At 32.5% G+C, this 17415-nt stretch overlaps 1 protein-coding gene across 7 annotated transcripts in view; it reads left to right on the top strand.

Annotated features, from left to right (window-relative positions):
• LOC133181975 (katanin p60 ATPase-containing subunit A-like 2) overlaps positions 1 to 17415 on the top strand; it is a 54945-nt gene that overhangs the window by 500 nt on the left and 37030 nt on the right. The window contains exons 2-14 of one of the 7 annotated variants that reach the window (XM_061316647.1): positions 2993 to 3063; positions 5192 to 5361; positions 9664 to 9712; positions 10201 to 10251; positions 11529 to 11712; positions 12304 to 12339; positions 12969 to 12989; positions 14117 to 14236; positions 14482 to 14559; positions 14741 to 14818; positions 14957 to 15055; positions 15200 to 15263; positions 15640 to 15758. In XM_061316647.1, coding sequence (XP_061172631.1) covers positions 2993 to 3063; positions 5192 to 5361; positions 9664 to 9712; positions 10201 to 10251; positions 11529 to 11712; positions 12304 to 12339; positions 12969 to 12989; positions 14117 to 14236; positions 14482 to 14559; positions 14741 to 14818; positions 14957 to 15055; positions 15200 to 15263; positions 15640 to 15758 — 1140 coding nt within the window. The remainder of the gene's footprint in view (positions 1 to 2992; positions 3064 to 5191; positions 5362 to 9663; positions 9713 to 10200; positions 10252 to 11528; positions 11713 to 12303; positions 12340 to 12968; positions 12990 to 14116; positions 14237 to 14481; positions 14560 to 14740; positions 14819 to 14956; positions 15056 to 15199; positions 15264 to 15639; positions 15759 to 17415) is intronic. The other 6 variants (XM_061316650.1, XM_061316648.1, XM_061316653.1 and 3 more) reach the window with 6 other exon arrangements.

Raw genomic sequence — 17415 nt, 5'->3', positions numbered from 1 at the left:
ACGAGACATTTGGAACGTCTAGACTGTGACGTCACATGACGTCGTATGTTAGTTGCATTTCCATAAACGAAGTTTGAAAAGTGCAAAATTTTAAGAAAGAATGTTAAATCTACTACATGTGAATGTCAGACACCTCGGCCCAACGACACCTCGGCCCATTGACATCTCGGCCCAATGACACCTCGGCCTTGACTGGTCGGCCCACAATTTAAGACACCTCGGCCCAAGCAAACTTTCATTTATAGAAAGTATATTATATATTTCCAATCTGCGATTTCAATAAAATTTTGACCAGAAAAAAGTAAACAATCAAGATTATTTTTAATACTAAAAAGACCTTCCACGAGCTACATGATTGACGATCATCAAGGAATAAAAAGACAATTATAATTTTAAAAGTGCTAACAGATAAACAAACATGATGCCGCGGCGCATCCTTTGGGAGTCTCCAGTGCGTGTCATATTGTTGTCATTAAGGGAATAATTACGAGCAGGCTTAATCTGTTAATTGTGAGACAGTCATTCAGAACATTTACATCCATTTATTTCTTAAGAATTTCACTTACATTAAAAACTAGTTTGAGCACTGATTTTTTTTAAAATTTATTTTAAGCTATCTGTATCAAACTATGATTTTCAATCAATAAACATGATGAAACATACGATGAAGTTCAGATCAATAATGCAATTATTTTACGTACTTAAACTATTATTTTATACGATTATTTATACTGACATAAGTATAAACAATAAAATGTTCTTCCTTTTTTTGTTAATGCAAGATTAACGACCGCAACCATATAGCAGAAATTCTCGCATTTACAAAAAAGCTACGGTTTAAATGAAGCCCATATATATCTTTTCACGAATTATCAACCCATCTCAGATGTTTCAGATCGTCAGAGAAGTAATGCAAAATGAAACGATAAAATTCCGGCAATTCTTATAGAAAGTCAAGATCATAAGAATGTTGATTGTCTGGCGTCATGGCGTCAGACAGTATTAGATTTAGCCAAGGCTTGTTAGTCAAGTCGTTCAATAGAATTCTTGTGATAACTTGATCTTGGAAACTTCATACTATCTTAACTATCAACTGGAGAGCATGAAGAGTAAAGGAAACATGCTAAACACCCAAACAAACCAGAGCATTGGAGCTGATATGTCATTATTATCACATTATACATTACAGGTTGCATAACATTTGGCCATTCTCGAATGCATCATTCATGTCCAGCAAAACAGAAATGAATGAAGCTGGTCAGGTCAACACTTGTCGATTATCTTTATCAGATTAACTAATGGATGTTTATTTTCAATGCATACTGAGTCTCTCTATCTTCAGAATTTTTATAAATCTACACATATTCATAAATTGCAGACGTTTCATTTATTCATAGTAAAAAAATATCAAAGTGATTGATATATGCTGAATATTCTTTTGCTAAATGCAAAGATGTTAGCTCATTTGTAACACGTTAATTATTTTTTTAAATAAAGCATTTCTTAATTATCCATAAAAAAAGGAAATTACAAGTATAAATATAGTGTATATGGAATAAATACATGTCCAAGTTTAAATTTATGCTGATGCCACTGATTTAAACTTTTATTGTTTCTTAGCAAAAGAATTCGTTTCATTATTCAGAGTCACGTTGATTACACTGGATTTAACTTTTCTCGATTCTTCGCGTAAAACTAAATTTGCTCAAGTCAGACAAGCTTTTTAGGAAAGCTAATACTTGTATATATCATAGTTTCACTTAAGTGTATATATTGGGGATTTTCCACAAGAGATAGATCAATGTTAGTTAACGTGCTGATCTGATTTGCTTAGGGAAGTGAACCAATTTTCTATTATAGACCCCCCCCCCCCCTTGACTTTTATTTAAAAAAATCATTTAACCGTCAAAAAGAATAATTACATTGATAATAATAACAATTCAGACAATGGACAAATTTTTTCCATCATAAAATTTCGCTTGGGCCGAGGTGTCTTTTATATGGGCCGACGTGTCAATAATCTTGGGCCGACCTGTCAGGGCCGAGGTGTCATACGTCACGGGCCGAGGTGTCGTTGGGCCGAGATGTCTGTCTACCCTACATGTATCTGTATGCAATATCCATTATATTAAGGTGAGTTATTTTTTTTGTGAATTTTTAGTTGTTGTTACCACGAGAACGAAGTAAGCATCAAGAACAACAAGTGTTGCATTGTGGGTCTTGAGGTAACTGCAGAAAAAAAATCGTTCGGATCAATGTGCAAAGTCTGAATTTTCTCTTCGACCAGGTGTTGCTTTAAGAGCTCGCAGTGACAAGCAGCATGAAGCGCCACTCGCTGTGCTCACTATTAGTTTAGCAATTATTAACCTACTTTAAAAAGACATAGTTCGCTTTGATATACTTTTTTCTTTTCTAATAAATGTTCCAGACATCTTTTGACCAACCTTTTCATTGTAAACCACACATTTATTCCTCGAAAATTGTCTCCACACTTAAGAATGAAAGCTCGGAAGTCTCTGGTTTTATCGTACGCTATAAGCCTAACTGGAAATTGATATATCCTCTGTAAAGTCTTTAAATCTTTTTTAATGGGGTTGAAAAATCGAGTGTAACCAGATGAAATCGGGTGAGTTGGCAACTATGGGGGTGACCCCATATACGAAACAAGTGCATGTGCCCCGGCCCCCTCCCCAGAACTGCAGTCATTTATGTTTTCAGAGAAAATGCACTGGCAAATTGTTTTTCTCCTAAAGCATAAATGACTGTGGTTCTGAGGAGGGGGTACTCCATGTAATTTGGAGTTAGATTTCTTGTGTTATTATTTATATACTTATTACTATGGGGTAAAAAATATATTACAGAAACAAGTGCCTGTTGTGTGAGGATATGCACAAGTATAGCTAAAGTAGTATTTGAAGTTCTGATATAGTAATTGTAGCGAAAATGTTCATTACACAATGCTTAGACTTTGTTTGGGAATTTTGTTTTTTAGGATGAACTGAGGACTGACACAAGGAAGAAAAACTTACTAATCCTGGTATTAAATTATTTACATGAAGAAGGGTAGGTAAAAAATTATGCAAAACAATTTTATTTCTGGTCTGCTATTGACTGCTGAAACTGTCAGTCTTAATATATCAAGTTAAGATTTATTCATCAAGGGGCAGTTGTGGTACATGTCATATCAATGAGATATGTTGGACAATGTGACCAATGAAGTGAGCAGTTGCATTTATTCATGTAGATGTAATAAAAAATCTTTATGCACACTTTGAAGGACTATATTCTGTAAATAGAGGATATTCAATGTTTTGTAGATGAATATGGAATTTATTTCACAAGTGGGATAGGATTTTTTGATATTTTCACGAGTGCGAAGCACGAGTGAAAATATCAAAAAACTCTGTCTCACGAGTGAAATAAATTCAATATTCAACTACAAAACATTGAATTTCTGTTTATTACATTTTCTTTGATTTTCCCTTTGCCTCTGTCTTTTCTTAACACAGTGTTATAGCTAGGCTTGACGTCATAGTTGAGCGGTTGAGATGTCATAGCTTAGCAGTTGTGAGATTGAAAACATTACATAGCATAAATTTTAGCAACATATTTGAGAAGAAAATTGCAGTTTTAGCTCCATCAAGATGTTTAGTTACTATCTCTATCTTATGACAGGCCAGAAATTATTTTTTACTTACTTTGATACTTTTGGTATCCTTTCACACTGTGAGAGAATATAACTTTTATTCAATAAATCACAGTATTTCACTGTTGAAAATGTAATAAATACCAATATATGCCCCCAAATTCAAACTATGAAAGAGAAATGTACTTCAAAGCATTCAATTTTTAGCTCACCTCAACGAAGTTGGGGGGAGCTTATGTAATACCTTCGACTCGGCGTTATGGGGATTATGGTAGCTATAGTTTGTGGAACTCTCCAAACTGAAATACAAAATTTCCTTTTGAGATCAGTGTGCAAATCTCAAATTTTGAACTCCCCTTGTTTTTATAAGCTTTATTGCTAGCAAATTGTGGTGTGCTGCTGTTACCTAAATTAATTTTGATTAGGGATGGCAACGAATATTCGAATATTCATTCGATGAGTTGATATTCAAATATGAATTTAAGATTTGAATATTCGTTTTTTTTCAGATTTCATAAAAAGAAGTACTGTGATTGATAAATTTTGATTAGAACAGTGCTTGGATTATCCCTGTTTAATTTACTAGCGATCAATTTCGAACGCCTGATTTCTTTCACTACTTTCTTATCTTATAGATTTACTAAATTACATGTATTTTGTTTTGAGTAAGGTGTTAAAGAATTGCACAATAATGCTTTATGTATAATACAAAACGTACTTTCATAGTTTTTTTAGTTAGATATGATTGGATCTAGAATCGAGGAGAACAAAATGAAATCTTAGAATGTCTAAAAAGGCGTGAAGAGTATAAATTAATTGATCATTGAATGGATGTCCGATAGAATTAGTCTGTAATTAATATTGTAAAGGGCTTAATTTCAGAATAAATATGTAAATTACTTGATTATCTCGGGTTGTACATAATCCTGAATTTTATATTCATTATCGGGAAATGAGTTAATTACCTAGGAAAATTGTCTATGGAAATATTTGTTTACATTGTATCAAAGATTATAATCATATCTCTTATTAGGTAGATAATTGTAATTCATTACACGTATTGAAATCTGAGCAGTATACCGTTGCCTTTAGTAAGACGACTGGTTCCTCAGATAGAGCTACTATAAATATACGTTTCATTTGTTAAAATTATACTTTTCTACATTTAAATCAATTATTTATTTCAAACATTGACAAATATCAAATGAAATTTCTTATTGTACACCTACAAAAGTCTTCATACAATTTTACTTCCAATATAAGTATACCTACACTTAACCTTTCATGATGCATATTTAAAATAAAACAGATTTTATTTATTTTATCGAATATTCGAATATATTCGAATACTTTCATTGAATATTCGAATATGAATAATTGACTAAATTGACATCCCTAATTTTGATTTAATCATCTTGAAAATGTCTCTCTCTTTGTTCTTATTAAAGACTTTATTTTTAAAGCAGATCAGAAATTTGGATTAACCTTATTTCTATGGATTTTGATCAACAGAGTTATTGTGAGTTATTTACAACATATTTATAGATATGTGGACTCTGCACAGTCTTTGGCTAAGGAAACCAACATTGACTTAAGTAAATATGAAGTCTGTGACAACATTGACCTGGAGACCATCCTCATGGAATACGAGTCTTACTATTATGTCAAGTTCTCCAAGTATCCTAAAATAACCAAGAAGTTAGGGCCACAAAGTGGTAAGTCCTGAAAAGATAAACATGTATAGTGTTGAACTACAAGTTTCTGATTGTGATGGAACTATATATAAAGCTACTCTCCCTTTTCTTGCCATAAGTTGATCCTGAGGGATGTTCACCTCCTGGTTGCTTTAGTCTAGCATTAGAAATTTTATAGCCAGATATTCTAAATGTGTTTTACTATCATAAAATTCAGTATTATTTTGTTGGGAAATTTATATTACCAAGGATTTTTTTTAATTGACTTATTAATTTTTACATCTAAAATCTTGCGAAATGGAACATATCACAGTGAAAAAAATGCACATGTAAGCGATATGATTGAATTCTCTATACTCATATTTTTAATATTTTTTAATTCAAATTTATCAATGTTAAGAATGAAAGAAAATGCAGTACATTTTGGTTTTAGCAAAATGGGCTCCTGGTTCTCCGAGTGATAATGCATCATGGCAGATATGCCAGTACTCTCAGGTTTCATCTGGATGATATCTTGTAATTCTAACAATAGAAGTAGGAATTAGGAACCAGATTTTTTTAAAACTCTTATATACACTGTACATACTGAAATGTTCACCCCATTTCATGGATTCATTTGCACCTAGTGCTCAATTTTAGATATTTTACCTTTAGGTCAATTTTGATCAGAATGACCATATAGGGTTTTTCTTAAATCTTTAAAAAATATTTTTGGATTCACTTACTGTACTTGAAATACACTATCTTTCATTTCAGATAACATTCGTAAGTTTTCTGTAAACCTGGTATTAAATTTACAGAAATTTGCTTGATGTTGTCATAGCCTATAGTTTTGGAAGTTAACTTTTTGATAATAATACAGTGTATACAAATAACATTTTACTTTTGCATGAATAAATACTGAATAAAGTATCTATTTTTTTCACTTTTGCATGTATGTAATTCTCACCACCCTGTAGTTCTTATTCTTGACATATGATTGAATTTTGTTTTAAGTTATAGTTTATTGAAAACTTTTTAAAAACATGCTAATGTATAGTCTACCACAGCATTAAGTGTAGAGTCTTGAAACCTTTCCCAGTAGTCTACAAATTCAAATTGAGAACATGATGACAGTTTATAATTAGATGTGCATGCTGACTAATGATTGGATGATATTTTTGTTACAGGATTCCCAGGTACTTGTTCTTTGCTTTGCTGTTGTCCAGCTTTTTTGTCCACCCTGAGATTCTCACTGACCTCTATGCTAAATTTATACAATGTTTATCTCATTTTTACAAAGAAATCCATTTAGCCAAACCCCAAGGTATAGCAATACAACTGAATTGTAAGTGACAGAGGCAGTAGAAACTCAGGGTGAGCTAGCTGTTCTTGTATTGCTGAGTTTTCCCCACATATTTCTCCATGTTATAAAGCCTTATTTCTTGTTCTCTTTGATATTGCATATGTTGATCAGTATGTGTGATGTGTGAATAATTAACCAACATATTTTCATTTGAGTAAACACCTATTAATTCATTTGGTTGTGTCATTCTGTACATCTAGTTTGCATGTCATAATAAGAATTCGGTGTGGAGATAAATATATTTGTATTGATTTTCCTCTAGTCATTGACACCTCTGTGACAATGGGTAAGACATACTATGAAAAAAAATATTCTAGATATAGGTTATTATTAATGATATATAACCGTCTTTCAGACTTTATGGCATCTGGCACAAATTCACATCCACAGGCACAAAACAACAGGATACTGGAAATCTCTTACATAGCACTTAAATTTGTTGGTCAGTCAGGTGACCAACTGCTATCCATTTTCATCTGTTGTCATTGTTGCCCATTAGACATTAGTTATAAACTATGAAATACTTTGTGCTTCTTCTCTGAAACTTTTAATTTAAACGTACTCAATTTTTATACACAGCATTCTTGAGAGAAGGGAACAAACACTGGAAATTTTATGCCTTCATTTTTCTCGACCAAAGGGGTTTCATGAGGACCAAAACCTCTAAAATGTTGATCCAGGGTTCGATATTAACATTAGTCTCAGACTAAAATATTTTCATTCGACTAATAAAATCTGTAGCTAATTAGTCCGAACGGACTAATAAAAATTTCTTGGAAAAAAAAATCAATAAATTACCGATGTTTGATTCTCGACAACTTTCACTGGAAAACCTGCATGTATTTTTAGCTTTCTAGCTTCTTGGTGGGAAGTCAGGTAATTCCGAGTCAATTCAGTGCTCAATTTTAGGACTGGTTGGTATGATATTAAATATTTTAGTGATTTAGTATGACACATAAAGAAAGATTTTGGACGTTTGGATGTAAAGTATAGAGAAAAAAGAACGAGATCAGTAATACAATCGTAGTTCCTGATCGCAAGATTTCTCAACGAATCTTGGAATAAAACATTTCAAGTAAATACTTTGTTTATTTCAAAAAAGGATAAAAAGTACATTGCAAATGTTTATTTTTTAAATTAACTGTTACAAAACATTGTTTTGTTTTTTTTGACGGACTCATAAAATCACGTGCGGACTAGTAAAAGAAAAGAAGCATTAGTCCAGTCGGACTAAAGCTTAAAAATGTTAGTGTCAAACCCTGTGATCATATATTATTTTCATTTGGAAAAGGTCAAGTTCCTAAGAAATGAAAGCATAATATTCTTGTATATGGCTAACTTAGAGACAATGAAACATTTAAAATGCATTTCTAACATAAAGGACATATTGTCAAGGTCAACAATCAATCTAGCTGGAAGAAAGTACATGTATGTAATTCAGTCAAGGCCATACATGTAAATTTGTAACAGAGAAACTGAGAAGTTTTTTTTATTAGCTCGCCTGAGTTAAAAGCGCAAGTGAGCTTTTTTTACATTCAGGTGATCATGTCTAGAGATTATGTGTAGTGTAGAAAAGTTGCTGCATGATACTCAGGTGTCTTATTAAAACCCTTGGGCCTCCTGTTCATGGTTGCCATGGTTTCTAAGAACTTTACATATTGCTAAGTCTTTATTTCTATAGTACAGGTATATCCATTAATTGTCACATTTGCAGGCAAAAGTTGAAAACTGGAATTATTATAACTAAAGTTTTAATCATCTTGCAGGAATGAGTTTCATTTTCTTTGATTTGGTGGTGTAACTGATAAGTTCTATGAAGAACACTATTAAATTATGCAAAAATTCCTGTTGTGTCTTTAGTGAATTACACGCATGACAGACTGAATGCTGTGAACATTGCATCTTTTAAATTAGCACTGTTTTGTTCATTTGATCATTGGGTGAAGGGAATAAGCTAGGAAACAACCAATCATATTAAAGTCAGCTACACAATAAATATGCCTTGATTTTTCATTAAAAATATAAATCTATTTAAAAGACTGAGGATAAGATAATTATGTGAAGAAGAAATGATTTAAGGATGAGCATTGTTACTTTTGATACAAAACTTTTGTTTTAATTAAATCTGTGGTATAAATTTCTATTAATTATTGTGACATTGACTACTACTATATGGCATACAAGTGCAGTCACAGTGCTTTAATTTTGTTTCCCAGTATGGGGAGAATTCTCCTGCATTGGAGGTTAAAAATGATAGAGGCATGTCATCTGAAAGTTCAAAAACATGAGTGAGAAAAGTGAAGAAGAAAATATGAATTTATGCAAGGAAAATACTATAAATCATCCAAGAAATTGATAAAATTAAACACTCAAAATAAAATGAACAGAAAGTATAATCCCATTCACATTAAATTTTTGTTTCCCTGATTCTATGATGCCATTACCTGATTAACTTGACTGATACATGTATAACCAGTTGACCATATTTCATACTTATTTTCATCACAACTACTAGCATTTCCCCAAGGTTTTTTGTTTTTGGTAGCATTTTATTTTCTTCAATTTTGAAGAATAATACAGGGGAGGTAAATCTAGCAATAATTGCTGCAACAGAATGTCACACTGCATAATGTGTTTTTCATGATCTAAAATCACAGCTGAATAGAGACAGTTTCCCCTAGGAAACACTGCAGTCACTTTTTCCCAAATAAACTATATTTTCTCAATTGTTTATAAGATTTCAATGTAAAATTCTTCCAATAATGATGAAAAAGGGTGCATTTAAAATATGGGTGGAAAACTGATAGTAATCACATGAAAACTAAGAAATATGACTAGATAGTTTTAGACCAGTAACAAATTGTGAGCTCAATTAAAACTCATCAACTCAGACTCAAAGAAACAAGAGTAAATCACTGTGATTGCTATTAAAAAAAAAATTAAATGAAATTTTGACAAGGTTTCTTTATTTTAAACAGCTGGGGACAGAAGAGGGGGCTCTCACAAGGTCGTGTCAAGGACAAACAGGTGAGTTTACCGATCATCATTAGGTGTAAACATTATATATTGACAAATACAAACATTAGGAAAGCACATCCCATGTGGCCAAATTAGATCAAAATTAATGCACATTCTGCATCTAGAAGGAAAGTTAAGCCATTTCTTAAAATGAAGTGTACATTTACAACAAAATTGGTGACCTTGACCTGGATTTTCACTTTTTGTTTATACATGAACTAATAACGACATTTTCATTGAAGACATACTAGTATTTTTTTAAATATGCGAATGTTTAAAGTCAAAATATTTTGTACATTTTTGAGAAGTATTATTCTGCTTTGCTGCGATCAACTCTTATGCTTTCGTCATATACAAGCTTTGCAACACTTACATATTCTAACCTCACTTATAATCTCTGCTCATATCAATTTTAAAATTATAACCCATGAAAGCAAAGATGAGCTTTATTTATATGTTTTAAAGAATTTTAAATTTATTATATATTTGTCAAAAAGTTTGACACGGCGAGTGAGATCAGGTTCTCAGTCTGCTCATCAACACAGCGGGTATGTAACTGAACACCAGGTGGAGACACTATAGAGCCAGCCATATTGTATAACATCTCCACCTCCTTAATTAGAGAGCATGCTATTTAATTGGTGATCACAGGGCAGTGTGTAGTGCTATTTTTGTGCTTAAAGCACGATTTAAACTAATTTTTGAGGAAATTTTTAGCATAAAAAATAAAATCATTAGCTTAAAATTATATCTTTTAACAAAATGAAACATTTAAAAATATTTTACTTTAAAAGAGACAAGATTTAATGCAATATACATGTACCAATTTTTTAAAATAGTTTAATTTACATGCTAATTATTCCATAGAATAAGTACCCTAGAAAACTGTTTTGGGGGATTTTTCGAGAATTCAAATGCACCCTTCTTATGTATTTCCCATATTTATTGTGTTCTGATTTTAATGATAGCATAAATCAAATCTATACACTGTGGGCTCAAAATGATTTAGAGGCTTGATGCTTTTTGTGAACATGTATTCTTAATATTTTCACTTGCACACACCCCATCTCTTACAAATCATAATCATTATTCATCAGTATTTTCATATTAATTATTGCACCTGCATGAGACAGATCTTTAATTTATTAATAAACACTTAATTAATAAAGTACTATTTTTTGAAACAAACTCTCCAGGCATACTACATATTCAGATTCATTTGCAAGTGTTCACCAAAAGAACATAAAGTATTTTGATCCCAGCAATTTCTGAATTGAAATGTCATACAGTGACACTTTTGATGACACATCAAAACAAAACAGGAAGAAAGACATGCTTCATACTACTACCACAGAACATGTATAACTCTGCCAAATATGTCATCAATTTTTGTAAGATGAAAATTATACAATTTTATTACATGTACATGTACTGGTACTATGAAATAATTTCATTTATTTTTATGCATTCATGTCCCCCAGTCATAATTATACAGCAATTCTATAACTCAAGAGTGTATACTCTTAGTCGTAAATTAATATACCCAAGATTCATTTATCATAGCTCATAATATGTGCATCGTATTAGTATGTTTAGAAAAAATATTGTTGATAATGAAAGATTTACAGTAGCATAGCTCATTAACTTTTATAGCTATGCAGAATATTAGAATAAGACTGGCTTATCCATGAATCAACACAATTTTAAGTCACATGTTAATTATATAAGATTTTAATCTAATCTACTTCTCTGCTATTTTTCATCATCATTTTTCTTGGCTAGCGGCATTCATGGCGTTTCATATCATCTGCCAATCACATTACAGCAAAAACTCAGCTTCCACAACTCCATCTCTACCCAGAATTCCACAGAATGGAAGAGCCAGTCCCCCTCCCCCAGTGTCCGGTGGAAGGCCAAAGTCAGGGGTACAGCCAGGAGGGAGGCAACCTCGGGCGACACAGTCATCTACCAGACGGCCAAACGGAATGCCTGACAGGAACGAGAAAATGGTAAATAGCTCAGTCCTGTTGTTCTGCTCCTGTAGAAGTGCAGTGATGATTGAATTTATACTTGCTTTATTTTAGCCTCAGAGACTTATTTCCTAAATACAGCAAGGATTATTATTCATTTTAATAGTGCAGAATCTAATACCCTTAAATCATTACGTTCCTATAATAGTTCAATTATAGTGATATGTCATATGTTGCCCCTTTACCAGAATCAGTATGATAAATTAAAATGTCTTAACTTCTGCATGACAGTGTTTTCAAGTTTTTTTAGAATATTAAACAGTTACTGTGTCAAAACAGGCATTTTTCAAGTTCCTTAATTAAATGTCAGTCAATCAGGTACTTTTACACTCCTCAAGTACTAATCTTGACCTCATGTGATGAGATATTTGATTTGGTGTTCCTACCATTGACTCTGACTTTGTTTTGGTAAAGATTTTTTTTTTGACACAGTAGCTACATCGTGTGTTCTCTCGTCAGCCTCACTTGCACATCTTCATTGTTACTTCTTGTCAAAAATTTCATTATCTATCTGAGGGTGATGTCAAGTTGCTATGACAACATCAAACTTCCTTCTTCCACCTTTTTTAGTTGTGCCGAGTGGTTGTGTCTGATAATGAAATCAAGGTAATGAAATTTTCTGACATTTTCACCTCTTTTCTACTTCATGAATCCACAGCTAATGAAAAAATATGTCACAAAGATCGCCAATGTAGACAAGTTAATATATCTTCATTTTACAGATACAAAAATGCATGATAATCTTGGGTTATGATTGTAAATTTTTATGTAGTTTAAGGGCAATAACTTGAAGGTAAATAAAGCAGATTGATTTGTGTGACAATGCTATTTTATAGATAATTAAACAATAAACAGCTAATATACCATTTTGTAAATCATATATTAATACTGGTATATATGTATGTACATGTATTTGTTTATAGAACTTCATAGTCTGTTCACATCAATGCAGTCATAAATTAAAGATCCAGAGTTTAATAGAGCTAAATGAATATCCGACCAAAAATACCGTAATTTTAAAAATAATGTAAAAAATCATCAATGCACATTCAGATTGTTGACATTTATAATACTGTCTTTGATTGAATGTAATAAGCATCTATTTTCATTTTTAAAAAAAAAATGTAAAAGGAAAAAAAAATAAATTATGTGGACTAGGTGAGCTATTAAAACTAAAAACCTACAATTTTATTAACCGTGAGATTATTGTTAAGAGATGTACTTGTGTTCTTCAGACTTATAGAGAAATGATGAAAGTAAGTCAGCTGATTCCTCAGTAATGTGACTGCAGTCACATGTCTGCCATGTGTGCCTAATGTCAACCAGATTTTATTCTCACCCAGTTACCAATAAAAAATAAAAAATGACATGAGTAACAAATCAAATGCATGCATGGTAGATTAATTAATGCTTGTTCCAAACAGGGGCCATACCAATTTAGATGGGTTAATTTTCTTTAATTGTTTTACACAGGAATGGGTTAATTTTGTTTAATTCTGAAACCCAGGAATGCAACAGAAGTAGAACCAAATCTTTGGTCCTGGGGGCTTAAAGAAAATTAGATTACTTTCACTTTAGGACACAATCTTTCTTAACATCAGACTTCTAAATTCACACTATGGCTTGGGTGCTTCTTAAAGTGTGGCAAAGCTGCAGTTCTAAAACTTTTCCACTTCTGTTTCATGATATAAGCACATAGAATATATAGAGATCTCAAACTTTTTAACTTAACTTTCAGTGTATATATGTAAAGGTACTCAACACTAATTTTTCATTTGTCTAGTATACAACACGATACATTTTATTTTGTACTTGTTATTGCAGATCTATATAAATGGTTGCTAGTTTGTGTTTTTGTGTTTATTTATTCTGTAGCTTTGTGTTTTGTAATCAGAAGAAATCTGATTTTGCCTAATGGCATGCTAGCTTTGTTGGTTGATGTAATATGTATATTTAAAGCATGCTTCAGGGTTGAGAAAATATTGTTGTCCTCCCACATGTGTATATAGTGAACATTTAAAAACCGTATGTAGTTGAGACAAATTCAGTTTGTCCTGTAGATTTTATTTATTCCTGATTTGATTTTGATTTTATGTTTTTTTTAATTTTTTGTTTTTGTTTTTTCTTTTTTTGGTCCTAAAAATATATCAGCAACTAATCCTGATAACACAAGCCCAACACTATTTTGGCAGCACTAAGTAGTTATTTATTCATTTTATTTTTAATTTAAAGAAATAAAGTCTGTCAAATGTAAATGATTGCCACTTTGAAAAATTGGTGATGAACAAACGGAATAATTTTGTTTTCAAGTGCAGCCATATTCTTTGTGTGTTGCATATAATAAACTAATCTCTATAATGTTTTGTTTTCCTCATTTTTTTAGATGAATGGTGTGACAAATGGAAGTGACCCAGGCCTTGCCCTACAAGGTTTGACTGTCCAGGGCAGCAATAATAACCCTGACAACAGACCGGTGGAGGATCCAGCACAAAAGAGGGGCAGGGTAGAATCTTCCTCCTTCTTTTATCATTAATTAAAGTGTAATTTTTAATTTCCCTCTTCTCACCAAGAGAGATTTTTGTTGTAAATGTTATATATTTTTTTTTAACAGAACATTAGGAGTTAAAAAGTAAAATCAAGTTTCATACACTATGTAAAGGAAATTCATAATCTAACATAGAGTTATCTCTCTTAGCAGAGCTAAATGCAGTCACATACTTGTCTGATTTAGTTACTGTTGTGTTGTAGCCAGGGCAGATAATAGACATCAGATCTATGATTAACGAAGCCACAAAACTGAATGCAGAGGAAGGGATAGATGGTCAGGTCAGTATTATACATAAGTCTTTCACAGATTTTAGCAAGATGGCCTTCACAATCACCATTCATATGATTGAAAACATTAAAGAGACTATATTCTTTGATCTCAAGTTTTTTCTAATACATATTCACCATTTTAAGATTGGAGTGGGAAGTGACTTTACAAAATTTGTGGGGAATTTTTCAGGACCGTCTTCTGAAGCCTCTGGGAGGATATGTTGGTTATAATAGTGAATGGAGGGAGTTAGCTCAAGTGATTAGTAGAGTAAGTCATAGCTAAATCATACACTGAAAGATAAATTCCAAGGATTTCTGCTTTTCTTGAATGCTTCAACCAGGACAAAAGCTAACACATATATTTTTTGCATTAAATTTAATATGTTTAATCCCTTATATCTTGCAGGACATTTATTCAGAAAATCCCAATGTAAAGTGGGATGATATCATTGGTGTAGAAGAAGCTAAGCGATTGGCTAAGGAGGCTGTAGTTTATCCAATTAAAGTGAGACATCTTTCTTAAACACATAAATCATGTCAAATTTCTGTTTTTTATCTCCTTTTTCCAATAGAAAGTTGACTTCATTTTTTCTTGGACATTGTAACCACATGTATTTGTATTCTTTTTTTTTTTTTCTAATTCATTCAGTATCCCCAGTTATTTAAAGGTATTCTCTCCCCCTGGAAGGGACTGCTGTTATATGGTCCTCCTGGTATGTATTCTTAATTTGCTCTGCTTTGTTTCAGAAAGAGGATCTGTCTCACTTGCTTGATATTATACAATTATTGCTGTTTTTAGCCATCTGATGAGTACAATATTCACCAAGCCTGAAGGACGAGGTGAATATTGTACTTCGAAGGTGGCTAAATCATTGTGTTGACTGAAAAAACAGCAATAATTGTCTTTTTTATGATTCAGTGATTAAATGTAAAAACTCTTTAAGTAACCCTAAATCTTACTTGTTTACTTTACAAGTCATAGCCAAATGCAATTATTAGTGTGTTTTTTTTTCAATGAAAAGGAGTACATTTTTTTTCTTGCATTAAATATTGATCTTAATATGTCCAAATGTGTGTGTTTATTTTTAGGTACAGGAAAGACCCTGCTTGCCAAAGCAATAGCCACAGAGTGTAATACAACATTCTTCAATATATCAGCCTCCAGTATAGTCAGTAAGTGGAGGGGCGACTCCGAAAAACTAGTCAGGGTAAGGTCCATTGTCACCTCTAATAAAACTAGTCAGGGTAAAGTCCATTGTCACTTCTAATAAAACTAGTCAGGGTCAACCATTGTCACCTCTAATAAAACTAGTCAGGGACAGGTCCATTGTCACCTCTAATAAAACTAGTCAGGGTAAGGTCCATTGTCACCTCTAATAAAACTAGTCAGGGTCAGCCATTGTCACCTCTAATAAAACTAGTCAGGGTAAGGTCCATTGTCACCTCTAATAAAACTAGTCAGGGTCAGCCATTGTCACCTCTAATAAAACTAGTCAGGATCAGGTCCATTGTCACCTCTAATAAAACTAGTCAGGGTCAGGTCCATTGTCACCTCTAATAAAACTAGTCAGGGTCAGGTCCATTGTCACCTCTAATAAAACTAGTCAGGGTCAGCCATTGTCACCTCTAATAAAACTAGTCAGGGACAGGTCCATTGTCACCTCTAATAAAACTAGTCGGGGACAGGTCCATTGTCACCTCTAATAAAACTAGTCAGGGTCAGGTCCATTGTCACCTCTAATAAAACTAGTCAGGGTCAGGTCCAATGTCACCTCTAATAAAACTAGTCAGGGTAAGGTCCATTGTCATCTCTAATAAAACTAGTATGGGTCAGCCATTGTCAACTCTAATAAAACTAGTAGACTAATTGTTCTCGAACAATTAGAGGTTTTTCCACCTTCTTTAAATTTCTTTAATTTTTATATTTTACTCTCTAAAGTTAATTTTTATACAAAAAGAATCCAGAAATGGCTTGAAAATAGAAAAAAATGAAAATTTTGAAAATTTTGAAATGACCTTGACCTTTGACCTTTAGCACACATTAAAGGTCAAAGGTCAAGAATCACATTGCAATTAGTTTCATGCTTCTAGGACTTATACTTTTAAAGTTATAAGGCCTACTATTAAGCGCAAAGCCGTTAAAGGGCGATAACTCATATAAAGGGTCATCAGATCCTTTCGCACTGAATAGATTGAAGTTGTGTCTAAAGACCCTGAAGACATTAGTGAAGGTTTGATGTCTCTACGGTCTACGGTTTCAGAGGAGTAGCGATAACAAGGTTTTTCGCACAAGGGGCAATAACTTTCAAAGGGGTTAAGCTTAGGGGACAAGAATGAAATCTTTGAAATAGTTTTAGAAGGACATATTAAAGATGCAAAGGCATATAGTATATGTTGAAAGACAAGAGAGTTATAAATATCTCATAGTTTGAATGACCTTGACCTTTGACCTTGACATAAATTTCAAGGTCAAATGTCAAAGAATTCAATGCAGTTGGTTTCATGTCTCTACGACTTATGGTTTTGAAAATTTTTAATTTTTCATGAATATCAAAAACTTTCAGGGGCAATAACTCATTGAAGTGGTCAACAAATTCTTTCGCAATGAATAGATTGAAGAATCCCCTCAATTAGTCAAAGACATTGGTGAAGGTTTCGTACCTCTACGGTTTACGGTTTCGAAGGAGTAGCGATAACAAGCTATTCTTGCGAAAGGGGCAATAACTTCGTAAGAGGTCAAAGTTCAAACATGGGGGGTCGTTTTTCGGAATAACTTTTAATATCCAGTATCATGAACTATAAAGTTTTTCGATAAGTCTTGCGGTTTCAAAAGTCCGGGAAGAAAAATAATAATAACTAGTAGAC

Source organism: Saccostrea echinata, unplaced genomic scaffold (assembly GCF_033153115.1).
Source record: "Saccostrea echinata isolate AGI-Se365-2 ecotype Australia unplaced genomic scaffold, CSIRO_AGI_Sech_v1 ptg000009l, whole genome shotgun sequence".
NCBI lineage: Eukaryota > Metazoa > Mollusca > Bivalvia > Ostreida > Ostreidae > Saccostrea > Saccostrea echinata.
This window is presented reverse-complemented; position numbering and strand designations above follow the sequence as displayed.